General features: G+C 45.5%; 1 protein-coding gene across 10 annotated transcripts in view; it reads left to right on the top strand.

The window, feature by feature from the left end:
• The window catches only part of PITPNC1 (phosphatidylinositol transfer protein cytoplasmic 1), a 237,959-nt gene that overhangs the window by 165,626 nt on the left and 46,212 nt on the right, over positions 1 to 26,121 (top strand). For all 10 annotated transcript variants that reach the window (XM_034641400.1, XM_034641402.1, XM_034641403.1 and 7 more), the window contains one exon: positions 25,177 to 25,272. In XM_034641400.1, coding sequence (XP_034497291.1) covers positions 25,177 to 25,272 — 96 coding nt within the window. The remainder of the gene's footprint in view (positions 1 to 25,176; positions 25,273 to 26,121) is intronic.

The raw sequence follows: 26,121 nt of genomic DNA, 5'->3' as shown, positions 1-26,121 counted from the left end.
AATGGAAAAATAAAATGTTAGATCCCTACCTCACTCCATATTAAGAAAATAAGCTCCAGAAGGAGTTTAGAAACCTTTTTACCCCCACATAAGAAACCTAATTCCTGGGGCACCTGGGTGGCTCAGGTCGGTTAAGCGTCTGCCTTTGGCTCAGGTTACGATCTCAGGGTCCAGAAATCGAGCCCCTCATCAGGCTACCTGCTCCTCGGGGGGCCTGCCTCTTCCTCTCCTTCTGCCCCTCCCCCCACACTCTCACTCTCTCCCTGTCTCTCAAATAAATAAAAATAAACTCTTCAAAAAAAAAAAAAAGAGAGAAAGACCTAATTACTACGGGAAAACAGTGCACTTCACATAGAAATAAGGCACAGCTTTCCCGTTTATTTACCTAGAGCTTTGTGTTTATGTTTGTTGGGCCCAGTTGTTGGTGTACCTCAGTGAATGGGTTGCTTATAGCTGATGGTGGCCAGCAACCTTTGGGTCTTGGAGCATCTTGGATGAGGATACTTTAGGAATCTGCCCAAAGCTAGCAGCTGGCCAGGCCTGTTTAGCAGAATGATGCACTGGATTCAGAAAACTCACCAACCTTGAACTAAGCAGAGTCCAAAGCAAGGCTCAAGCACTCAACGGTAACGGGGCTTCGTTTTTCTTCCCTAGCTGTGAAAAGGGGAATACGACACCCACTATAGGAGGTTATTGGGAGGATTGGTGAGAGGATGCATCTCAGATACTCCATAAACAGTGGTTCTTTTCTCCTCTAACTTCAGCTACGCTTCATGAAAACCACTTCAGAGTTTGGCTGTCAGAGATCTGCAGGCAGAGAAGTAAGCTGAGTTCTTTCAGAGAAAAGGTTCTTGTACTTAACGTTTTCGATGTCTGCAGTCTCTTCTCTTTTTCCACCATCTAGAATGGGGCATCCTCAGACATAAGTTGAAAGGATATATGTCCCTGGGAGATTTTAAGTTTACTTTTCCAAGATGGAGAAGGGAGTGATCACAGGCTGGAGCGCTGGACCCTCTGTCTGGTGGCCTCCTGGCTGGAGGTTGGGAATTCTGGTTTCAGAACCAGTCCTAACCTTGGCTCTCACTCACCTGTAGGGGATCTTGACTGGCACATCTTGGCAGCTCCAAGGGGTGACAGACACCTGTCCTGTTGTTCCAGAAGAGTCATCAGGATGGCGGAGGGTCTTCCCTGAGTCTTCCATTTCACTGCTGAAGGCATGTTACTTCACCTCTTTGTGACCCATAAATGGGTTTAACAATAGTTCCTACTCATTGGGTACTTGTGAGGATTCAATGTGTTAATCATGAAAAGGGCTAAGAGTAGTGTTTGGTCCGCATAGTAGGTTCTCAACATGCTAGCTATAACTGGCATTTCCATATGTCATCAAGTCTAAGGTGGTCATTGATTTTTACTTTTTAACAACCCTAAAAATGAAATGTGTGTTGGAGTTGATGGCATTGTGCAATTATAAGTGGTTGTTTGGTTTTTTTTCCTTTTTTTTTTTTTTCTGGTGCTGTGACTGGTAATGTCTTAGAGTCAGTGTGAATTCAGCACGAGTCCTCCTTTCCAGGATGTCGAGATGTCTGAACAGTGAATTTAAGCACTGAATAATGTTTGCCTGTCAAGTGTGAACACTGAACTGGCTTCTGCCAAAGAGAAGTCACTGATTAGTAAGCTATGGAAGGTGGTGAGTTAACTTTTCCCAGGGCACTCCCTGGCTTCCTAGCGCAGCGAATGACTTGAGCTCTGAAAAAGGAACAGGTGAATCTCCTCCACTCACGGGTTCAGAGCCATCATCTTTGTAAAATGGATTTCTCTCTCGAATCCCTAGATGTCATCTTGCTGATAAATACCTGCAAGGACCAAGTCTCTCCTAGTATATTTTAGTCTTAAAAAAAAACCAATGGGGCAAGGGGATGACAGGGGCTGAAAAGAAGGGAAAAGAAGTTAACAATTCCAGTGGATGTGGTTTAAAAGCCATTTTTTCCCCTTTGATGTACTGAGAGCGCCGTTTCCACGTGTTCCACTCCTTGTACACAGACTGTGTTTTAACCAAGTAGCAGGTCAGCTGTTGCACACCAAATTCTGTACTTGATCTTCTGAGACTAATAGTGATTCTGTCTGACTGATACTAAGCTGTTAAATCATATTTAAATCATATTTCCGCACTAATACTTATCGAAGGCCTGTTTATAGCCCATCAGACTTTACAGCCATTTGGCACATAAACTTATTAAATATAAACTTCTTGGAGCTGCATCTGAAAATCTTCCATCTCGTTCCCAGCCCTTTAAAGAGACAGTCCTAAGTACTTGTGGAATATGCAGACCATGATGAAGGGTAATTTTAATTTTCTTTGGCTTTGCCAATTAGATTAGTAATAAATAGATGTTGAAAACCATGAACGAAATGCCATCACGGAGTAGAGACTCGGGGTGAAACCAGATAACTGACCATTTTGTGCTGAAATGTTTTATTATCACTCATACCTAGGTTCAGAGGAAATCAGAAATCTGTCATGAGTTTGAGTTTGTTATTAAACTCAAATTCACCTTGGTTGGCATGTCAAAACTACGGTGAAATATCGAAATGAAATATGAAACATATTAAGGAAGGTCTTCAGGAATGAAGGACACTGGATAGATTGATTTTTCTCGTAACTTAATTTTGATTTATGTATGAAGCGTTTTCAGCACCCAGCTAAATTTGCTTAGAACCATCTGGGGCTCTTGAAATAGATGATATTAAACCAGATCCACCAGTTGCACACATGATACGCCTTTGTTGAGGGTTTTTGTAACTATTTGAAATAGAAAACAATTTTGCTTTAAAAAAAAATAGTAGTCATGTGATACTAGCAGTGGCTTCGGTTAAGAGTTCATGTAACTGCATATTGCTTCCTCATCCTAAGATTTACTTTTACTATTTGAAAAATCTTACTATTGTCGAAAAATACCCTGTCATGCAGTTCAGGATAAAAACTCATTAGTGACTTCCTCTGGGTACAGATTTTTGGAAGTTGTGTTTTTTTGTTAGGTTGGTTCTCCCGCTGCCCTGAAGATTGAGTCTGGCGCCCACTTTGTTAAGTCTGCACCTCGGGGTGTGGAGGAACAGAATGTGCAGTGGGTCAAAATTATCATTACATACTTGTACAAATAGGGACGTCCAATGTAGAGGACTTTTTAAACTCTGTTTTATCTTGTACCAAGCCAGTGCCCCTCAGATAACAGGTATTTGGTTTTACACTGGACAGAGTTAAGAAGTGGTTGTGTTGGGCAAAACCTTCACGGACGGACTTGAACAGGTTTCTCGTGCTGCAGAGTTGGGGTAATGTACTTGAAGAGTCCGACCTTGTCTCAAGGGCAGTCAGAAGCCTCGGAAGCTGGAGGAACTAGAGTGGTTTTCTACAGACCGTGATTTACTTTAGTAAGTTTTAGGTTGTTCCCAACCATTATTATTCCAAACTGACAAGAATGTGAAGTCTTCTGGTTGAAAGACTGGTTTTTCCTTCTTCCCTAGAGGTGTAGTAAATTCATGTGTTTTGAAGATTCTTCCCCCTGGATTTTCCTTACCCTCTTAGATTGGTTTTTTCAATGATAATGAATGTTCTGAACCAAATAATTGATAAAGCCACCTCTAGCCCATTTCCTACAGTTGTTAGATGTTTAGTAAATAGCAGTTGTCTTCCTCCAATCCCTTTGTCTTAACCTCCCAGTGGGAATCTGAGGAGTTTTTTTACTTTGCACTGAAAGGAGGTTAATTCATCACACAAGAAACGTGTGTTGAACATCTATTTGGTACCAGGAATTGTCAGTTTGGGGAGGCAAGTACTGTCATTGCAGCATAATGTGGTAGGCGCTATAAAGAATACAGGAGGGAGGATGGGACTGGAAAGAAAGGCAGGACTGTAATGCAGGGAGAGGCTAGTTGAGAAAACAGGAGGTTTGCAGTAGATCAGGTAAGAAAGAACACAGGCCAAATTTTAAAGAAAGCGGTGACAGCAGAAATCGCAAAAGGGGGAATTAGGAAGAGGGAGAGACATGGGTGCTGAATTGAATTTGAGGATGGGATGGGAAGACTGGCTCAGGGGTCTGAGATCATTCAGGGTTTTACCCTGGATAGGTGGAAAGTAAGTCCAGGCCTAGTCACATTGTAATGAAACTCCAGAGTATCAAAGATTTTTTTAAAAGCCATTAAAAGCCACCTCAGAGGGAAGACAGATCACACACGAAGGGACAACAATAACCCTGACCGTGGCACACTTCTGATTAGCAACTGTAGATGAAGAAGTTAATGAAGGGATATATTTAATAAGTGGGAATGGCATGGAATACAAATGGCATGGAATGGCATGGAATACAAAACAAAACAAAAATGTGGGCCCATAAACTGATAAAGTGTTGTAAATTCTCACCATGGCCTGTGAAATACCGAGTGGAAGGAGCCAGCAGGTGAGTGAGATTTTGGGAGTCGAAGAGAAAGAGAGTGCTCCCAGAAGTCGGAGGGAAGGATCTTCTAGAACCTCTGAGAGAAGGGGAAAGGCCAGAGGGCAGGGTTACTTGTACAGGGAGAGGAAAGAGGGGCAGAGAGTCAGTGGCCTCGTGCCTGCTGGCCTCTTCTTTCCAGGAATGTGAGAGGAAAGGTCATCTACTAAAAAGGAGGGACATAGAAAAAAGGGCTTAGGGAGGTTGATGAGAGAGCTCAAGATAACCTAATGGGAAATAATGAGGGAACCAACTCCAGAAGAGAAAGAGGATATCTTGAAAGATTTGGCAGTCTGGTGATTTGAGAAATTTTGAATGACTTAGTGCCACCAGCCTAAGTAATTGTGTCATTTTCCCAGCTGTGCTTTGCAGCCTGCATCCAGAAGCAGAGGAAATGGTTGAATTGATTCATGATTTGCTCTCAGGGTGGGTTCAGCAGGGTATGGAAAAATCGAGTGAATAAGTGAAGGTCCTGATGAGCCTTGAGTCCAGTGGAAGCTCTTGGGGGTTGGAGAGCTAGGCAAAGGTCAAGGTGAAGGTGTCTGGGAGTGAGAGTGAGGGAATGGAGGTTGAGACTGGAGAAAAAGCAACTAGAGTTCTCAGATTTCAGAAGTGGAAGTTCTGGGAGAGGCAAGACCAGGGTCAGGGCTTGGAAGGAAGTGGGTAAGAAGGAGACCAGAAGTGAAGGTCATTAGAGGAGGGGCAGAAAGGGAATTAGGCTCTGGAATTGGATGGATTGCCCACCTGGACACTGAAATCCCAAGTTGTGGGCATGAGTTGGAGTACAGCAGAACCTTGAGCGTGGTTCCCTGGACCTTGTTCAGTGAATTGAGGGGCCAAGGTTTTCCAGATCGGTGGTCTGTAAGTAACACCCATTGGCAGTGAGGCGTTGTGGCTAGACAGCATGAGCCTGGCAGGAGGAGCGCCAGTCACTCTATCAGTGACCACTAACCTCCAGGAATTGACTCTCAAGGAGTCTTTATAGTCCTTTTCTAGAAATGGATTGATTAATGATTCCCCACATGCTGTCTCTTCACTCCTGAGCTCTGTGTTCCAAGGGAGCCCACCTCCGCTCCTTCATGCCGGCGATCCAGCTTCTCCCACACAGTGCCAAGCCACGGGGGCTGTGGGCTTTGCTGCATTGCAGGCCTTGAGCCACCTCCTAACCCGAGCCAGTGGGTTCATTTGTTCGATCTGAGCAGTAATCGCAGAATTCAATAGTTCTCTCACACCTTTTGCCCAGGTTCCAAAGTCCAGAATCTGAGCCACTTGCTGACTTGGGTAATGATGGCAGGGCCCCATCTAATGGCCCTTTTGCAAAGTACAAGAGGAGCAAGCAGGCTGTCCTGTGCCCCTCTTGTCAGGGAAAGGGAAGCAGAAGGGTAGAGGGTAAACCACTGGCCCCCGCTAGGAAGTAACTTCAGGAGTGGAGAAGTAATAGTGGTGACAGTCATGTGGATGTTGGCAGCAGTCGGTACTGAGCACGAGCCCAGCATCCTGCTAGCCTATCTATAGCCATGGTCTTACTAAATGCTCACAACTATTATTATCCCCATTCTACAGCTAAGAACTGAGTCCGAGAGCGAGCCGTCTGCATATGATCTGAGCTAGCAAGCGTCCGTCCTGGGACTTGATTCTAGGTCAGTTTGGCCTTGGAGCATAAGCTCTCATATAACTAATATGCTATATTTGGTTCTAAAAATTGAATTATAAGCCCGTATGTGGGATCTGCTACCTGAGTTTTTAAAGCCTAGCTGAGGTTTTAAATTTTCATAGTGAGGCAAGGGATATAGTCCCTCCCATGTTACAGAAGCAATGTCAAGAAAACCCACAAAAAATGCTTTTTCCTCCTTCCAAGTTGTATAGGGCAGCAAATATTCCTGACAGGAATTGTGGCTGTAATGGTATCCTTTATGATCTTGTTTTTTCAAAAACTCTTTATTAGTAGGAATTTTCTCAGAGGTTTAGTGCCTTATAAAGCATGTTGATCAACTGGAATAGTCAGGAAAATAGCATTCCAAATGTGTCTTCAGTTCTTATACATATTCAAGTACAGGTGAAGGACAGCTGGGTCATCTTGAGTCTGCCTCAAATCAAGTACCCAGAGATAGAAGGATGGCAAGCTGGTGGCACATGCCAAAGGCGATGAAAATGATCGGATTCTGAGAAAAGTAGGATCTAGGTGGAAACACCATGATAAGAAAGAGAAACTGGCCCCAGAGACCTAAAGGCAAAGGAAAGAAGTTAAAAATAAAACGGGGCTAATGATAAACCTAAGGGCTCCTTGACAAGAGCAAAGTTGAAACGACAACTCTATTCCTAGAGCCCAATGTCTGAACCATTTATTTTTCCTACCTTTGAGTCCCTGTGCGCCTTCCTCAGCTGAGATCAACTGCCAAAGGACATCTCAAAATATCCACAGCCAAAACTACTCAGCATATCTCACCATGTGGAGGGAAGGACAGCTCTGCAAAAGTCTTTGTCCTGAACTGTTTATGGATTTTCCATAGTCTGTGCAAGACTTTGGACACATGCCGCCTGCCAACTGGCAGCTGCCACCCAGCCTGGGGATGACCTTGCCCCTGATGCAGGAGAGCCCTCACTGGATTTAGCGTGACTTTCCCCAGATTTGTATATTCACCCTGAAAGCCTCCTGACCTTTTCTTAATGAAGATTTTAGTTGGGAGAAATCACATTAATGGCTCACGTATTTCCGTCATCCTTCTAAATGATGTGAACGCTGTGGATGGGGCGCCTGGCTGGTTCAGTCCGTAGAGCACGCGGCTCTTGAGAGCAGGGTCGTGAGTTCGAGCCCCACGTTGGGTGTACAGATGACCTAAATGATGTGAGTGGTACATAAAGGCAATACAGTAAGTCCTTGTGTTTGTTGTGGGGTATGCCTGGGAGCTGGAATGGAGAAAAGATAATAAGGAATGGGCAGGAAGACAGCTCTTAATCATGTGGGGAAACTCCATCAGCGCCAGACAGAGAAAGGCCACCTGCAGCTATCCAAAAATCAGATGAATTCAGTAGGCGCTCATGGAGCGCCTGTGAAGAGTGCCTGCACCAAAGGGTAATAACCAACCCTGAAAGTTAAGAGAGCATCGTGTTAGGTATTGTCTCAGCTAATATTCACCACATCTTAAGGTGGGTGCTGGGAATGCTCAGTTAGTAGATGAAGGCACTCCTCTTGAAAGGTATTTAAATAAATTGCCTAAGGCCGCATAATTAATAACAGACAAAACTGAGGTCCCTAGTGTTGTGATTCTGTGTCCTTTGATCTTTCCACATTCCACCTCAGCTGCCAAGAAACAGATCCTGTGGCCAGAGTGCACCTCAGTGGGAAGCGTCAGAGGTGGAAGATTTTCTGCCCTAAACCGGCTGTCTGTGAATTCAGGGAACAATGGGCCATGGGTGATAAATGAAAGAATTATTCAGTAGTTTGGTTGAAAAAGTCTTCAGTATGTAAACAAGTCTTACATAAGTCATGAAAAATGAGGTTGAGAAAAATGAAACAGGAGAGTAAAGAGACAAAAATATTTTCTGTATCAAGCCTTGAGGGAAAACACTCTTTTCAAATACCCAATGTGGCATTTCTCTTTAAAAAAAAAAAAAAATTAAGACCACGGACCCATTTTTTTTTTACCCCAAACCCAAATTCAAATATCTTCCAAGAGCTGTTTCGAGAATGAAGCATCTCACAGAAAATCGGCTTTTCCCAAAAAGCCCTCCAGGAGCACCCTTCCAGGCCAAGCAGCCTATAAATGCAGGCTGGGGCCCCGCCGCCCACACGTGGGTGACCAGGCATGGAACGAGGGCCCTCTGCCCGGAAGACTGTATGTCCCTCTCAGAAACAGATTTAAAGCCAAGCCTCATAATGGAAACGCTGACACAACCTGCTATCAGCAGCCCCGATATTAAACAGGCACAGAGCCAACAGCAATGGCTTGGAGCCAGGGAAGAGAGATTAACATCACAAGTAAGAGATTTTAGGCTCAGGGCCAGGAGAGGTTTTTTTTGTTTTTTTTTTTTCTTTTCATTAAAAAATAATAATAAAAAGGAAGAGAGAAAGAAGGGGGGAGGAAAGAAGGAAAGTGCAAGAGAATTCTTGTTTAGCTACCCTCCTTCAGATTGTTCTCCTTAGATATCCAGATACGCAGAGGAACAAATCTGTCTGACAAGTGCAAACGGTCTTGGAGGTAGCCTTCCAGCTGGCCCCACTCTGATGTCCTTGGTTGGCCCAGGTGCCAAAGGAAAAGAAGGATCAGCGAGGCCCATTTTTCCACGTGGAGTTGGAGAAAATGCCATTTGGGCAAAAATTCAGGTTGCTGCCTTCTTGCCCTGCGGATCTCCGAGGAAGAAATGCACGGTGGTTGGAAGGCTGGGGTACCACCGCCCAGAATGGGGGCTCATCGTTACAGGGCCCAGTGAGACCTTTTGCAAGGCGGAGCTTTTCTAACAAGCTCCCTTTAGGGTGTAGCCTTCTGAGATTTCGGGAGAGGTAGTCAGCCCCAGGACGTGGCAGTGCCTCGGGAGCATTTTCCAAGAGAACGTGAGGGCTCCCCACCCGCTATCTCAGGACACGCGGCCTTGACTGCCCAGAGCCCGACCAGCCCGGACGGGCAGGAGATGCCCTGTTGCAAAAATAACTCTCGAGACTCAATGATGTGCCTAGTTTTCCTGGTCAGAAGTTGCCTCTGGAATCCTAGCTGCTTAATCCAGACCTTCTTTTCAACCTTTTATTTAAAACTTTTCCAAACCTACAGAGCAGTTGCAAGAATACATTGATTCTAGATTCACCAGTTAACATTTTTCCACATCTGCTTTGTCTCTTTCTCTCTCCATAAATATTAACACTTTATTTTTTTTCCAGAACTGTTTGAGAGTAAGTTGCAGATCTCATGACCCCTCACCCTTAAATACATAAGTGTGAGCGTCTTAAGAACAGGGCTCTCCCTGGGGCACGGGGCTGGCTCAGTCGGTGGAGCTGGTGACTCTTGATTTCAGGGTTGTGAGTTCAAGCCCCACATTAGGTGTAGAGATTACTTAGAAATAAAATCTTAAAAAAAAAAAAAAAAGACAAGGACTTTCCCTTATGCAACCCTAATGCAATGATTAAATTCTGGAAATTTAACATTGATGCAATGCTGTTTTCTGACATAGAGTCATATTTACATTTTGCCAGTTGTCCCAATAATGACTTTTTTAGTCAACAATAAAAAAACCTTCATGGTTCATTGTTCAACACAGGCACACATGTTGCATAGAGTTGCTTTCTTTGGTCTTTGGCCTCCTGTAGTCCAGAGGACTTTTCTCAGCTTTCTTTGTCTTTCGTGAGACTGACATTTTGAAAAGAAGCAGAGGCCATGTTTTGTGGGTGTCCCTAGTTCTTGGGTTTTCCCAACTGTGTTCCCGTGTTCGAGTTCAGACTGTGCACCTCTGGTGGGAATTCTGCAGGTATGTTGGGTCTTCGTGGACTCTCAAAATCTCCTTTCGCCAACCTGTATGGCTTCCCTGTGTTTTGTTACCTGGCCCTTGAGAAGACTGTGGCCTCCTTCCATTTTCCAAGCTGGGTTCATCACAGAGCTGGTGCTGAGGCCGAGGTGTGAGGGGTGGGTGTCAGCCGAGACTCAGGCTGAAGGTTCTTCCGGCACTGGAGAAGGCATGAGGGCCCCTGCCCTGGAAAGTCACCCTGAGAGAGACCAGGAAGAACCCAAAGGCAGGGCCAACAGTGGACTCCTTCTGACCTGGCCTCTAACGTGTGCAGACTCCTGGTGAGTCTGTAATAGACTCCTTCAGAGCTGAAGGAGGTCTGACTGGATTAGGGGGAAGGGAGGGCAAAGTTAAGTTGCTGAGCTTGGAAACTCCATTTGGATGGTTTTACCTACTAACTGTTAACATCCATCTCATTTTTCTCCATTCCAGTGACTGTCACTCTAGTGGAAGTCCTTATCTCTTTTCTAGAACACTCTTTCACTAAACCTGCTTCCCGTAGAGCTGCCTGAGGGGATCCATGCAGACCCCACATCAGAACATTTCCCAGTGGCTTCCACTGCCAGGATGGAATTCCTGCCAGCCACTACTTTCCTCTGCAGTTTCTTGATTCCGTGCTCCCTGCCTGGCTGTACAGCCCCCAAATCTCAGATGTTTATAGAAACTTCAACATCAGCATCACCTGGGAGCTTATTAGCATCTCAAGTCCTACCCCAGGCCTACTGAACCAGAACCTGCATTTTAGCAAGATTCCCCAGATTTGTGTGCACATGAAAGAGCAGGAAGGGCTATTGAGAATGGTCTGGAAGGGCCGGTTCTGTGCACAGTCTCATTGAGTTGCCCTCAGGCTCTTGCTGTCCTTGGTACTGAGGCACGACTCTCTGAACTCTTCTTTGATCCAAGGGATTCAGCCCCTAAAATTAAATGGTGCAGCTCTTTTTCCCTAATTTTCCAAAAGAAGGAAGTTTCACGGATGGGCTCTTTCTCAGTTTTTCCTTTCTCCCTAAACCTTTGCCATCCACTACTACTCGTTGACTAACAAGATGTCCTGTGCTGGCAGACAGCAAACTGAATGAACCAACAGCTAACAAATGCTCATGTTAAAACTCAAGAGCTGGTCTCTAGTCCAACGGTTAAGCTCATAGCAGCAAAATATTAGGTTGGATTATGGAAGAGACATTAAAAGACAGAGGGATGCACAGGTGAATGAGAAATATCAGTTGTGTGGCATAGGCCCCACGACCCTGGGGCCACCGGTGCTCCTGGTGCCGGGGCACGTTGTGGAACCATCTTCTTACTAGAGCCATTGAGATGCTGCTAGTCCAGATTTGCAGAGTTCAGTGAATTGAAAAACTTCTGCTGTCACCTGTCAAGTTGATTTCATCTCCCACGGCCAGACAACTCTCCAAACGAATACAACTGGGACATTTACTGTGGGTTCTCCAGTTCGATAGATAAGTAGCTTTTAAAACAAAAATGACAGTGTGCCTGTTGCCACTTGTTAGATTCAACTTCAGTTGAAGAGACTTCAAAGGCCTGGAGCTAAAAGATCATTGTTCAACGTCGCCTTGAGTGTTAATGATTTATGACCCTCTAATTTAACGAAAGTAGCAGTAGCTGAGACAAAGTACTGATTTCCAGATCATGTTCCCTTGGAATTCTGTCAGGGACCTATGCACTGGGTTCTTTGAGACCCCAGCAAATGAACCATAACCAAATGTCATCCCTCCCCTCCCCCACCGCCAAAATGAATTCATTATTCACTATACGGATCATTGCTTTAGTAAAAGAAAGACTTGGCAAGGGCCATGACCTTGAAAGATGAGTTGGTGTGAGTCAGGTAGGTAAGATGGGGAAGAACCTTCATGACACAACGAGGAGGAAGAGCCAGGGCATGGAAAGTTGAAATGGTGAATTAGAAAACCGGATGCTCTTTGCGGGGAGTGAGAGTGAGGCATGCCTGGAGCAATGACGAGAGAAAGGAGGACAGATCAGGGAGTGTGAGTTGATAGGTGGACACAGGTGTACTAATTCCATACATTTGTGCAGCATTTTGGAGCTTGAGAAGGACCTTCATATCCACTCTCTCACCCGGTTCTGATGGCTCAGTGAGGGGGCAGAACACAGAGAGCGCTCATTGCCAGAGGATGGAATGGAGGCCTTGAGGAATTTGTCACATCAGTTCCTAAGCCATGGAGCCAGGATTAGAACCAGATGTTTTGACCCCTGAATTCTAATGAAGAAACCATTCTAGCATATTGGGAAGAAAGCATGGTGAGCATATGGATGGATGGATAGATATCTATATCTATATATCTATATCTATATCTATCTCAGCAGAGTTCCCCACCTTTGCCTAGAGAGGTATTTAGAACCAATCCCACAGAAGGGAAAACCAAACAAAACACAACCTACCAGGCAAATGTAACAATTTGTTCCTTTATTTTGTTTTTTCTGACAGTAGATGTAATCTATCATGATTCTGAAGTGGTTTTGGGCTGGTGCCCGTGACATTGTTTTGCCCAGAGAGGCACGCCAGGAATGAACTGGAAGGAGACACAAGGCCCTGAAGTACTTCAGGACACTTGTGTGGCAAACAAGAGGCAGAAACTCTCTGGCCTCTGGAGTGAAGCTGCTGGCAGCCTTCTCGCAGCTCTCCCCATTGCCTCCTGCCTCCCCGGTGTGGCTGGCCCTCCACGCGGGCTTCAGCGAGCCATCTGTCTCCACCACTGATTCCCTTCCCTCAAGGCTGAGCTAGTAGCTTCTCAGGGAGAAGCAGGTACTAGGCGTTTTTCTCTGTCAGGAACTCTGCCGCTTTGTGCAAAGGATTCATTGTTGAGGCTCAAGAAGGGTTTAGGGAAGGATGGGTGGTGGGGGGGGGAGCGGGGCGCGGAGATCAGAGTCACCTTGATGTGGCAAACCCCAGAGGCCTGGGCTCCACAGCAAGCCCCTGACGGCTTCCAGGTGAAATGTCGATTTGTCAGCTTCAGAGAAAACCATGGGCTCTCATTCCCAGAGACCACCCTGTGAATTGCAATAAGAAGAACTGGGAGAAATTGCAACTATTTTAAGCTCCGCTTCTGAGACTTATTTTAGGAAGCATTATTGATCATCCTGCAGGGAAACCATCCAGCGCCTCGGGGGCCTGTGTCCCCACGTGCCCGTGGGCCGCGTGGGCCTGATCTCATGGCAGCCTGGGTGTCCAAAGAGGGCCATGGCCCAGAGGAAGAATTCAGATTGAGGCCACTCTGTGCCGAAATTAGCCCAAGTTTATGAAAAGAGCCTTGTTCCAGCTGCCCTGGGAACCGTAACTTAGAAGCATTTTTTGTGCTACTGAAGCCTTTTTAGCAAACGAATTGTGTTGGAGCATTTGTGACCCTTTCTGTATTGCTTGAATGTACTTTCCTGTCCTTTTCTTAATTAGTTGCCATGAGCCAGAGCACCTTATTACAACATTGTTTTTCCAATCCGAATCTTTTTTCTCATTGCTCACTGTGTCATTTTGATTACTCTCATGAACCTTCTTACCTACCTTTTCATCTCACCCAAATGAACCAGGGTTCACCACTGCTCCCTGAGTTGGTCACAGCTCGAAGTGGTTCTCAGCCCTCCTCTGGTGTACCAGAGCTCTTCCTGGACACATCCTGGAATAGAAAGACACGTGTCCTTTCCCTCAGAGGGGTCACAGTGTGAAATCATTCCAACTTTGTTACTCTCTTTTCCACCTTAGATCTCCACCCTGGCCCATGCCCAGGCACCCTTTCGTCTGTCGCCCTCACTTCCCAGGTGCGTTTACCAACAGCTTTTTATTTTGAACTTCACTGATGAGCAATGCCCTTGTCTCTTCTGTACGGTTGTCATTGGGTTTCTGTCCCTGTTGAATTGTCTGCAACCTTTGAGGTAGGTGGAGAAAGGACAAGGACAAATCTCCTCCATTGGCCAATGTCGAAGAAAAATTTACTCAAAGCCCTCGTTAAAGTTGGTAAGGCCAGCCTTATTCAGGGGGACTAATACAACGGGTGTTTGTCGTCAGGGAGAGAGATGGGCTCAGCTCTGAGCACAAGAAAGACTAGTGGAGATTGCCATCCAAGGTGCAGGATGGGGGTCAGTAGATGGAAGGGGATTCTGGCTGACTTGACAGGAGGTTTTTGTTTGTTTATTTGTTTGTTTGTTTGTTTGTTTTAGAGAGAGAGAGAGTGCAAGCAAGGGGAGGGGCAAAAGTAGAGGGGGAGAGAGAATCTCAAGCAGACTCCCCGCTGACCATGGAGCCCAATATGGGCTCCATTCCATGACCCTGAGATCATGACCTGAGCCGAAATCAAGAGCTGGTCACTTAACTGACTGCACCTGACCCAAACACCCCTGACTTGACAGGATTCTTGCTGAAGGCAAGCCAAGGTGATAGCAGAGAGTGGTAGATTTCTCCCTAAATGTACCTCAGCAGGATTCTTGCTTAAAAAAATGGACTGGGGGCGCCTGGGTGGCACAGTGGTTAAGCGTCTGCCTTCAGCTCAGGGCGTGATCCCGGCGTTCTGGGATCGAGCCCCATGTCAGGCTCTTCCACTATGAGCCTGCTTCTTCCTCTCCCACTCCCCCTGCTTGTGTTCCCTCTCTCGCTGGCTGTCTCTATCTCTGTCAAATAAATAAATAAAATCTTTAAAAAAAAAATGGACTGAACCAGCCAAGGACAGAGCCCAAGTGGGAGGCCTAGTCAAAAAGTGGACCCGCAGGTGAAAGTTGGGTCTAGGGGAGAATCTTCATCCCTCCAATCTCTGCCTGACTTTATCTGATCTTCTCATGTGTCTCTCTGTGTCTCATGTGTCTCTCTGTGTCTTCCTCTCAAGACGACATTCACTGGTCATGAGATTTAGGGGCCATCCTAAATCCAGGGTGATTTTCATTCCACAGACTAGGAGGTTTATGAACAACAAATCTATTTCACAGTCTGGAGGCAAGAGGTCAAGGGTTGCCTGGGTGGCTCAGTCGTTAAGCGTCTGCCTTCAGCTCAGGGCGTGATCCCAGCATTCTGGGATCGAGCCCCACATCAGGCTCCTCTGCTGGGAGCCTGCTTCTTCCTCTCCTGCTCCCCCTCTCTCACTGGCTGTCTTTCTCTGTCAAATAAATAAATAAAATCTTTCAAAAAAAAAAGAGGTCCAAGAGGCCAGCGTTGTTGGGTTCTGAGTTGCAGGCTGCCAACTTCTTCCTGTATCCTCACGTGGTAGGAAAGTCTAGGGAGCTCTGTGGGGTCTTTTCTGCATAGCACTAATCCCATTCATGAGTGCTCTACCCTCATGACCTCATCTCCCCACAGCCCACCACCTCCTAACACCATCCAATTGGGCCTTGGTTTCAACATAGGAATTTTGGGGCATCACAAATATTTGTCCATAGCAATCCTTAACTGATTAGATTTGCACAGATCCTGTTTCCATATAAGGTCACATCCTGAGGTTCCTGGTAGATGTGAATTTGGGGGAGACATTATTCATTCCACTACAGGAGTATGGATACATCTGCTTATAACGAAAAATCAACAGACACCCTCCCACCCTGCAGTCCCACTTCTGGACATGTACCCTAGGGCAATGAAAACTTGTCTTCACACAAAAGCCTGTCCACAAGTGCTTTTAGCAGCTCTGTTCATCATTGCCCCAGGCTAGAAACGGGGTAATGAACAGATTGTGGGGCATCCACATAATGGAATAGTACTTAGCAATAAAAAGGAGTGAACTTTGATTTACGCAACAGGATGAATCTCAAAGTCATTAAATGCGTGACAGGAGCCAGTCTCAATGGGATAAAATCTGTATGATTCCATTTGTATGACCTTTTTTTTTTTTTTTTTTCTTAAGTAGGCTCCATCCCCAGCGTGGAGCCCATTGTGGGACTTGAACTCATGCCCCTGAGATCATGACCAGAGCTGAAATCAAGAGTCGGGCGCTTAACCAACTGAGCCACCCAGGCATCCTTGTATGAAATTCTTATTTTAAAGATTTTATTTATTTGAGAGAGAGAGAGAGCATGAGCAGGTGGGAGGGGCAGCAGAAGAGGGAGAAGCAGGCTCCTTGCTGAACAGGGAACCCAACTCAGGGTTCGATCCCAGGACCCTGGGATCCTGACCTGAGCCGAAGGCAGACATTTAACCAAATGAGCCACCCGAGTGCCCCCTCTGTATGACATTCTTAACAAGAAAAAACTTAGGGGCGCCTGGGTGGCTCAGTCGGTTAAGCGTCCGACTCTTGATTTCAGCTCAGGTCTTGATCTCAGGGTCCTGAGATCAAGCCCCATATCGGGAATCCATGCTGAGCAAGGAGTTTGCTTGCTTGTCCCTCTCCCTGTTCCACTCTCCTGCTCACCTCTTTTTCTCTCTCTTGCAAATAAACAAATAAAATCTTTTTTAAAAAAAGAAAAGAACTATAGGATTGGAGAACAAATCAGTGGTTGCCAGGGGTTCGGCATGCAGAGGGTGTGACTATAAATTAGTTTTTTGGGCTGATGAAAGGGTTCTGTACCTTAACTGTAGTGGTGGTTCCAGGAATACATCCCTGTGTTAGCATTTATAGACCTGTACACCCACAAAAAAATCATTTTTAAAAAGGTTGTTTCAGGGGCAGGGAGTCTAAAATAAAAAACAGGGATCAACGTATCTTACTAAGGTATTGACTTGTCCTTTATTTTTTGTGAATGACGAAATGGCACTAGATGTTGTCTCAAGGTAGTTTTTAAAAATTTTGTTTGTCCTGTACTAGAAGGATGAGAGGATTAAGATATGTATAACCTTTATGGGTGGTTGCTAATTTCTTTTTTTTTTTTTTTTTTTTAAAGATTTTNAGGGAACACAAGCAGGGGGAGTGGGAGAGGAAGAAGCAGGCTCATAGCGGAGGAGCCTGATGTGGGGCTCGATCCCATAACGCCGGGATCACGCCCTGAGCCGAAGGCAGACGCTTAACCGCTGTGCCACCCAGGCGCCCCCTGCTAATTTCTTTTTTGTACTTGGTTCTTCTAATTAAAAACATCTACTTCCTGAGAAACTTTTTTTTTTAAGAAAAGAAAAGAAAAACCGTGGAGGGTGTGGTGTGCCTTCTGTGCTAGCTCAACCATGAAGGGGCCAGACTGAGCGATTTGGGAGTCCTACCAGTTGTTTCTATGAGCTCGCACTGGGGATGACCGTTACACTGAACTTTCCCAAAGCACCTATCTTGGAAGCCTTTTTGGCAGAGAGCTCTGTTTAGGAGTTTAATTAATTTGAACTAATCTAGAGAAACATTATTCAGTGACTCGTGTAAGAAACAGGCAAGCTTTTGTTGATGACACCATGAATGCCCCACTTTTTTGGAATCCGCTCCCTCAAGATGGCTCACCATGGGGCGTTCTTTTATACTCATGCTTCCTGGCCTCCCAAGGACCCCCACGGGCATGCTTATCCCTCTGCCAAGGTGGGAGTGGTCTTCACAGTGTTAGAAGCACTACATCCATTTGGGAGCCCTGGCCTTCCCCAAGCATGTGCCAGCTTCCCTTGGTTACTGTCCAGAGACCTGTTGATAATGTGCAGAAACCCATGGATGGTGCCAAGGGAAGCCAACTTACTCCAGCACCCATCTCCCTCTCTGACCTAGGCTGTCTCCCACCACCCAGAGCTGTACTTGTCCCCATCCTCCCCTAAGACACTATAGGCTTACTGGGTCATGACGATATTCTCTCCAGTTTACTTTCTCAGCCCTTGCTCCCTGAACCCTTTCTCTTCACGGAGGTCCTCGTGGTGTCAACTCACATCCATGAGAGCTCTGCCCCACCCTCAAACACTCTGTAAGGATGGGTAACTAGAATACCTAGAAATTTAACATAGATCCAAAGCAGCTTTCTAAGGAGAGGACTCCCTCGGAGTCCCTTCCTCCCATTGTCTCTCTAGAGCCCCTCAAAACTCAAACCCAGTACACTGGAAGGTAAGTGAGTTGGCAGTCAAAGGAGAGGGGGCCGTGTCAGAAAATCAAAACAGTGCATCCAGAACGTTCCATCCAGATACACAGAGGTGTTCTTTGGAGTGCCCCTGCCCAATCCCTCTCCCTTTCCACCCTTTCAGCTCTGTGCAGGTGTCATTTCCCCCTCATTGAAGACAGAATTTTCTCAGACACTTGTGGGTGGAAACCTTTGCCTTCAGCTTGCTTTGCTACTCCCACTGGCTTTGGGAAAGTAGTTTTCCATTCTACACTGAAAGCCTAATGATATTGTCCACAAGGGAGCATTCTCTGGGGAAGCACTGAAGTTTACCCAGCAGCTAAGACAAACTGGCCTAACCCTGACAGATGAGTTTCCTTTACACAGCCTTGATACCCCCTAAATCCAATGGCCAGTGGAGCATTTAATGAGGATTAAGTCAAAGCAGTTCACCTCCCATCATATTACCAGATGGGGCTCTAATTCAGCTCCAAAACCAAGGTCCATTTAGGAGCAGATCTGGGGTCATCCTTTACTAACCCTGCACCTCCAGCACAGTCAGACAGTTCTCTGGGGCCCCCCACACAGAAACCCTAGCAGCCATAAGTTGTACCCAAGGCTCTGGTGTCTCAGGACCACATCGTGCATGCACATGGTGGGGCCCCTTTGCACACAGCACCAAATGGCCAATTTTTTGAATCACCCGTGCTGGTTAAATAACGATCCTGGGCCCTGAGTACTATAGGCCATTGCTGAGTTTTCTCCTTGCTGAATTGGACTGGAATACTCTTTGTCTGAAGCATACCTTTTCGTACTCGGTACTTTAGTAATATGTAGATTATATTTTGTATGGTGGTGTTGATTCAGTCCTGCATTCAATCTAGTGTTCTGTCCGTAATTGTAAGCCCCCGTGTGCTCACTGGGGATGAAGTTTGAAATCACAGTGTTGAACACATAGTAGGCGGTTCATAAATGTTTGCTGATTTATTTTTTCTGTGCATCTAGTTTCTTCTTTTCGGACCACTGTCTTTAAGTAACTGCACTTACAGAACAAATAAGTTACCCAACTCTGTATTCTAGGTGGGGGAGTGGGAGAGGGAGAAGAGAAATGTTTATTAAAAGACCAAAGAAGACCATCCTTTTTTTTTTCCTTTTTTTAAAAATCTCTTAGTGGCAATTGGAAGACAAGTTGCACGCTCTTGGATTGGATCATAGAGTGTACATATTTATGAAATAGTCACCATTGAACCGTGTAGGTGTGAAAATGTTCTTGGTGAGAATACCAGTAAAAACGGGGTAACGAAATGATGGTTTGCCTTGTCAATAACTTGGACTATTTTTTCATCCCAGCCATTCGTGCATTTCAGTCTCTGCCCACCAGGTATGCTGCTGATAGATAATAGTCAATCAACCACGAACCAAACTCTAGCCCCATATGCCTAATGTGTTAACCCAGTGACCATCATTACCTGCCCTCCACCAAACCATTGGCCACGTTTCAAATACAGAGCAGTAAAATTAAAACATTGTTAAAACAGTCGTTGTGCTTTCAAGGTTCCTTCTTGTTGAAACTGTTATTTGTTGGTATGCCTTGGTCAGGTGCTTTACCTGAGACCTCCCAAGTGCTGCAAAATGAAGTTAGAGAACAGTGGCTTAGCTGGGATTCTTTCCGCTTTAATCCTATCTGAAGCATAAAGCAAGATGACTGGTAGATTTTTCTCAATCCCTACTAATCACCCACCCCTATCTTGTATCCTTGATAGCGTGGGCAGATGGCGGGAAGGTGAATAAACACAGCTACTAAGCTTAGATCATTTTTAACCCTTCAATTTAAAAAAAAATAGACTTTATTTTTTAGAGAGTTTTAGATTTACAGAAAAATTGTCCTGAAAGTACAGATAGTTCTAATCTAAACTTGAATCTTAGGGGTGTGTGTCTGGCTCAGTCAGTAGAGCATGCAGCTCTTGATCTCAGGGTCATGAGTTCAAGCCCCACGTTGGGCATGGAGCCTACTTTAAAAACAAACAAACAAACAAACAAACTTGGATCTTAAACCACCAGAGTAACCATGATAAAAAACGGATGCAGAATCCATGATTCCCAGAATTGTGGATTTCTGAAAAGCCACTGTACCCAGTGCTGTCCCTTGCTAGACTGTAACAAGAGAGATTCATAATCTAGAAAGGAAGAAATCTAGTGCATTGTTAAAACACATTTCATATTTATCAATGTGCCTTTCCCTTCTGAGTTATGACCACATGACTCATGTTAAATATGGGGTATCTTAGGGTACCTGGCTGGCTCAGCCAGTGGAGCATGTGACTCTTGATCTTAGGGTTATGAGTTTGAGCCCCATGTTGGGTGTAGAGATTACTTAAAAATAAAATCTTAAAACATATATGGGGTATCTCCCTTTCTCCATCCCACCCACCTCCATGTATATTCTCCTGGGAGAATCATTTTTAAGAATGGAGTTGTTAATGGCTACTACATAATAGTTCATCAAATGGATTTATCGTACATTACATGGCTATTCTCCCATACTGGGATATTTAAACTGTTTGCTTCCTTTCTCTCTCTGTTTTTTTCTTGCCATTATAATAATGTCAGGATGAAAATCTTTGTGCATAAAGCTTTTCCTTCATTTAAGATTCTTAAGATAAATTCTCAAAGCTTAAGCTTACTAGGTCAAGGTATATTAAGATTTTAAAGGTGCTTCGTACTTAATGTTCATAATGCATTACAAAAAAGGGAAGATTACTCTCTTATTATTTGGAATCTATAAGATAATATTTACTCAGGAGATCGCCTTCTCATTGTAGTATTGCTCAGTTCCTGTCAAAAGGAGTTTGTTTATTGAGTGCTCATTGCCTAGTGGGGTGTGGGGGGAGGTCAGGAGAGTCAACCGGATTGGCACTGACATCCACTGCAGATGACCTGTGGGTGGGTATGTCCCAAAGATGGGAACATTATTATAGGGGATATAGGGAAGGTACCGCAATTAACTCCCAAACCCAACTCCCATCTCAGAAGGGAACAGATTCTGCCCAAGAAGTTCCCAAGACCATCAAGGTGCGCAGCACCTGTGTCAGATGCAGTCCTGGTGAAGCTTTGGCTTGAAGTATCAACAAGATGGACCTCATCATAAAGCTGTCTCAGCAAGACTCTTATTCCAACTCAAAGAGCCAGTGGTTTGACCAGAATTCTGGCAGTTACTGCCATTGCTGCTGGGGAAGCCCAAATGAATACCTACTCTTGCTGTTTTCTTCTGGGGCCTGACTAAGCCTCTGTCAGCAACGGTGTTGGCTTAATCTGGATCGTGCCCTTATGCTGAGCATAAGAATTAGACTGTTTCACCCAGGGTATGGGCTCTGATTATGCTACGTCATGACCACTGCCCCTGTTCCGTTTCTCTGCTGCAGCCCCACTGTGTACCACCCAAGGCAGCTGGCTATGGAGGGAAGGTGCAGAGAAAGAATGAGCCAAAGAGCAAGATGCAGGTGACTAACATGACCCAGAGGTCACTCAACATCACAGACATTTTAACAGGAAAGAATTATAGTGGTCGTCTGGGTCTCATGATTGCAGCCTCATTGGGACCATGGATCTCTTGGATAATCAAATGAAAGGGCTTGAACCCTTGCTCCAGAAAAATACACCTCCCCAAATTTTGGGTACAATTCTAGGATGTTTCACAACTTCCTGGTACCCATCCATCTAGATAAAGCCTTTTATTTTCAGGTGGGAATATGGAGACCCCACGGAGGTGCAGCATTCTTACCCAAGGTTACACAGAGGACATAATCCAGTTCAAACTCAGCTTACCTGATTCCCAATATAGGCCCTGTCAGCCAATACCGTGAAGTTTCCACTCTCTGTTGAGCCCTCTTTTGAGAATGACGGAAAGTTAGGGTGCTCGCAACCAAGGAAATCAAACCCCCGCTCATAAAAGGAAACGGAGATCAATTAGTAAGCCATATTCCTGCCATAGATTCCTCTTGGAAAGTAAAAGCTAATGCCCTCCATTAATTCAGTAAGCACTTATGGAGCACCTAAGAGCATCTCCCAAAATCTCTAACTGCTGGGAGATTAATTATTTATTGAAAATTAGAACTCTTCATAATCTCAAGCCTGAAGAGATTTTTCAGTCTCCAGCCTGAATTTTTGTGTGTGTGGCTTCGTTCAAGTGCTGGGAGCCCCGCTCTGTCGGGGACAGAGGTGCTCGGCCATCATCTTCAATGCAGATGAAGTGTCATGTTAAGGAGGGAGACCAGAATCCGCGCTGAAGGGGACCTACTCCTATTTTACTACTATTTCTGCTATTCAACACAGCAGAAAAGTTCCCAGTTTGGGAGGAGTTCCCCAACTCAGCGACTCAGATCATACATTTTATTAGTAGCAGGAAGAGAACCAGATTCCAGTTTCATCGTTCTGGAAAGAAGCAGGAAGCACTTCTGACGGATATTTATCTTCCCAGTTGGGTGCCAAGAGGCAGCTTTTTGTCACAGGAGGAGCCTGGTTGTGAAGGCTGGAGACTCGCCCTAAATCTAAACTTCTCTACTGACTCTCATGTGACCCCAGGCAAAGCTCTTTCCATCTTTGAGCCTTGGTTTCCTCATCTGAAAAATGAGAATTTCCTCAGCTTGAATTTCTTTCAGTGTCCTGATGATGATGTACTTGTTGGCTCAGCAGAAATGGCTCCTCTCCCTGGCTTCTATTTTCCATTCTTTCTTTGTAGCAAATACTTCATTCCCCTTCAGGGCCCACGTGGGAGGCATAAAGTACACAATAATTTGAATGGGGGAGTGTAATATAAGGAATTACTCAACGGTGATAGGAGTAACGTATAGATGTAAAGAGAACTCCAAAGGGTACCTAAGGCTGAGGGAAAAGACACAAGGAAGAACAAACTTGGAAGGGTCCCTGTCTGTGGGGGCTGAGACTTCACGGGAGAGAGGTTGTGTTCGTAGCCCACTGGTTGGTGGAGAAGTTGGCTGGGTTTCCTGGACCAGAGCTGGTCCACAGTTGCTAGGCAGTGGCAAACAGCCGTCTGGGCACTGGTGAGATGAGACTGGTAGGCAGGAGTGTAGAGTCAAAGTGTCATGGCTGCTGTGAACTCTCAAGCCCATGGTGGTACATGTGCAAGGCCACGATGAAGGCCTGAGCTGCAAGGTCACCAGTCAGCCATGCGCTCTGGGCCATGCAGCTGAGACAGAGCACCACGCAGTGTCCCCACGGACAGACTCTGCAGCAGGAGCAGGTCCAAACCCAGGAAGAGAAACCCCCTTCTTCCTGCAGGGTCCGTCCAGCAAATGGCGTCATGTCCTGCTTGCTGTAAAGAAGAGCTCCCAGGGACCCAGTCCGTTAGCTCCAAGCAGAGACTAACGGGTGACTTTGCAGCTGAGAGGCAGTAATATGATAACCGGTATAATAGGTGATCAAAAATGTTTGAATTAAATTAGGAAAAGCCACACAATCTGTCAGTAACTCCGTTAACCCCTGTTTATTTCCTCGTCTTTTAGTCCCATAAATTTTACCACCAATAAATGTCAAATCTCTCTAACTTCTTTTGTAATTTACTCTCTCGAAGCTCATTTCCCTCTGAGGTGTTCCATTTTGTTTTGTGTTGTTAATGAGGCACATGTCCTTCTTCTCTTGGCACACAAGAGAAGTAGAGGGGGGGCTTGGGGAGGGGCAGAGAGAAAGGGGGAGAGGGGGAGGGGACAGAGTGGGAGAGAGAGACTCACGCAAACAACCTGAGACCCGGTATTTCATTGGACAATTTTTTTCTCCACTCAAGCTTGAACTCGTCTCCCTACAGTCTCTCTGTTTCATTTCAAAGCCATCCACCTGTCCTTCCTAAACACTCTAGGAGTGTCCCCAAGCACTTGACTTCAAGTGGCAGTGGAAGGAGCCACAGCTGATCTGAGAACCCAGCCTTCTCTCCCTTTAAGGAAAACGCAGTGGCCACCTCGGGGCAGACTGGGCCATCAGTCTCCTTGGACAAGTCTAAAGAGTCCAGTCTCTGACCATTTGAGAAGAAAATAGGCAACAGAGCAAACATCAGACTTGGAGCATAAATACCAGCACAAATATTATTCAGAAAGTATTTGGAAAGGACTCGTAGTTTCAAAACAAGAATCAAACTAAGGAGAGTGTGGCATTGTAAAGGGCCCTACACCTGCTGTCCTGTGGGAGATCACGTTTTTAACAGGCACGGAATTTGTGTCAAGACAGTGTTCTTAGGCATCAACCACCCTGTTCTTCCAAAATATTTCATTCGCTACTGAAGAATCAGATTTAATCAGTGTTCACGGTTGATTCCCCTGCAGGAATTAGCCAAATAGCGAGGCCGGGTTACAGCTAAGATGTCTTCCAAGCATGATGTGGTTTTGAAAACGTAATCTGTTTACCACCCTTCAGTAGGATTGGGAAGATCATCCCTTTAGATCAGAAAAATGGCAATGAGAAAAACTAGAGGCACTTAATCTTTGCACCAAAATTTATGTATATCCGTGTGTGTATGTAGCTGTCTTACATATTTCTTTGCAAGTGATGGACATCCCGGGGCCAGTGGAACCTAGTGTAGACGTGGCAGGGAGGCACCTCAGTTTCTCCCCAAGCTCTACCTTCTTACCCCTGCATGTCCCAAGTAAATTGTGCTCTTAAATGATCAGAAGTGATACATGTATTTATTCCTGCGTAAAGAGATTGTGGACAATCTTTACTCTCTTTCTGTTTATGTGTTCTGCAATGAGCATGTGTTGTTTGTGAAGTTAAACGTATATAAAAATTTTAATGAAGAAACAAAACAAAACCACCCCACATTTCTCTTCCATAAACTTGGGCTCCATTACTGCTTGTTGTCTCCTCTCCACGCCAGACCCTTTGTAGCCTCTTCACTCCCCCTGTTCAGATTAACTGCCAAAAATCAGCAGACCTCATTTTTGGAAGAGACTTTTGGAAGAGATTTATTCCTTCACTCTCGGACTTCTAAAAACAGACCACTTTTCCTTCTACCCCTCACCAAGCGGTGATTGATGCTGCAGCTGCCTCTGATGTGACAAAACGTAAGCGATGAATAAAAAAGCCTTTCAGGATTCTCGCACATTCTGAGGCAGGCAGAAAGCACCCGTCGGGAGCACCGAGCCAGGTGAAGATGCTCTGCGGGGTGTTACTCTGCCTCAGGCACAGTTGTGCCAACCACTGGCACCTTGAGGATACTCGCATCGCTAACCTTTGATATGTTGCTCTGCTCTTTCAGATTTTTGACAATGAAGCCAAAGACCTAGAGAGAGAAGTTTGCTTTATTGATATCGCCTGCGATGAGATTCCAGAACGTTACTACAAAGAATCTGAGGTAAGCAATAAATGGGGATGACAGATGGAAGAGACTCACTCGTTCATTCAACAAATATTTGTGAAGTAAGTCCTAACCTGGGAGATTTTCATCCATCTCGGTGTTGATTCAACTTGGTCTCACATCTTGCTGGATTATTTAATGCGAGTCTCAGAATTAAGTTCCTGCTCCTCAGGGCCCTGGCTGCCACTCCATTTCCATTTAGATTTCCTGTCTCCCCCGCCCTGCCATCCTTCTGGGCAGCAAAACCTTCACCAGGCTGAGCCAGCCAACATACCGGCCTCTGGCAGTCAGCAGCCATCTTTGACTCCCTGTTCTGCTAGAACGTGCGTGACCGGCGTCGCTATCTGCGTGCTCCGTGAGGGCGGGGGCTGGGTTTTATGGGTATCTTTAGGTATAACACCAGGAAAAGGCTCGGCCTGCCCTCTGAGTGAATACTGAAACTCTAGCAGCTCCTCTTGTCACAGAACCTTTCTCTCAAAACAGGAAATGCCTTTTAGAGGGTTTCTCCTTTTTTTCATTCTTGACTGAGAATGGATTGAAGAGCATGTCTTTTTCTACACCCTCCACCCTACTGGGATCTGTGGTGTGCCTCACTCCAACCTTGTTAGCTTACTGTGGGTGCAAGTCACACTGATACCCCGGTAGTACTTTATTAACGGCTGCTGGCGGCACGTGGGGGACCCCCTTGGAAATGACATCCCTGTCCCGCCCGCAATGATGGTTGTTTAGCAACAGGGCAGCCAGTGACAATATGTTTGCACTCGGGGCCCCAAACTCATCCTTGAGCCCTAACACATGGACCTTGACTCTCTTCTCCCAGATTCAGGAAGGCTGATGTAAGACATA

Source organism: Ailuropoda melanoleuca, chromosome 13 (assembly GCF_002007445.2).
Source record: "Ailuropoda melanoleuca isolate Jingjing chromosome 13, ASM200744v2, whole genome shotgun sequence".
NCBI classification, from domain to species: domain Eukaryota; kingdom Metazoa; phylum Chordata; class Mammalia; order Carnivora; family Ursidae; genus Ailuropoda; species Ailuropoda melanoleuca.
The sequence above is the reverse complement of the archived record's forward strand: the minus strand, read 5'-3'. Positions and strand labels throughout refer to the sequence as shown.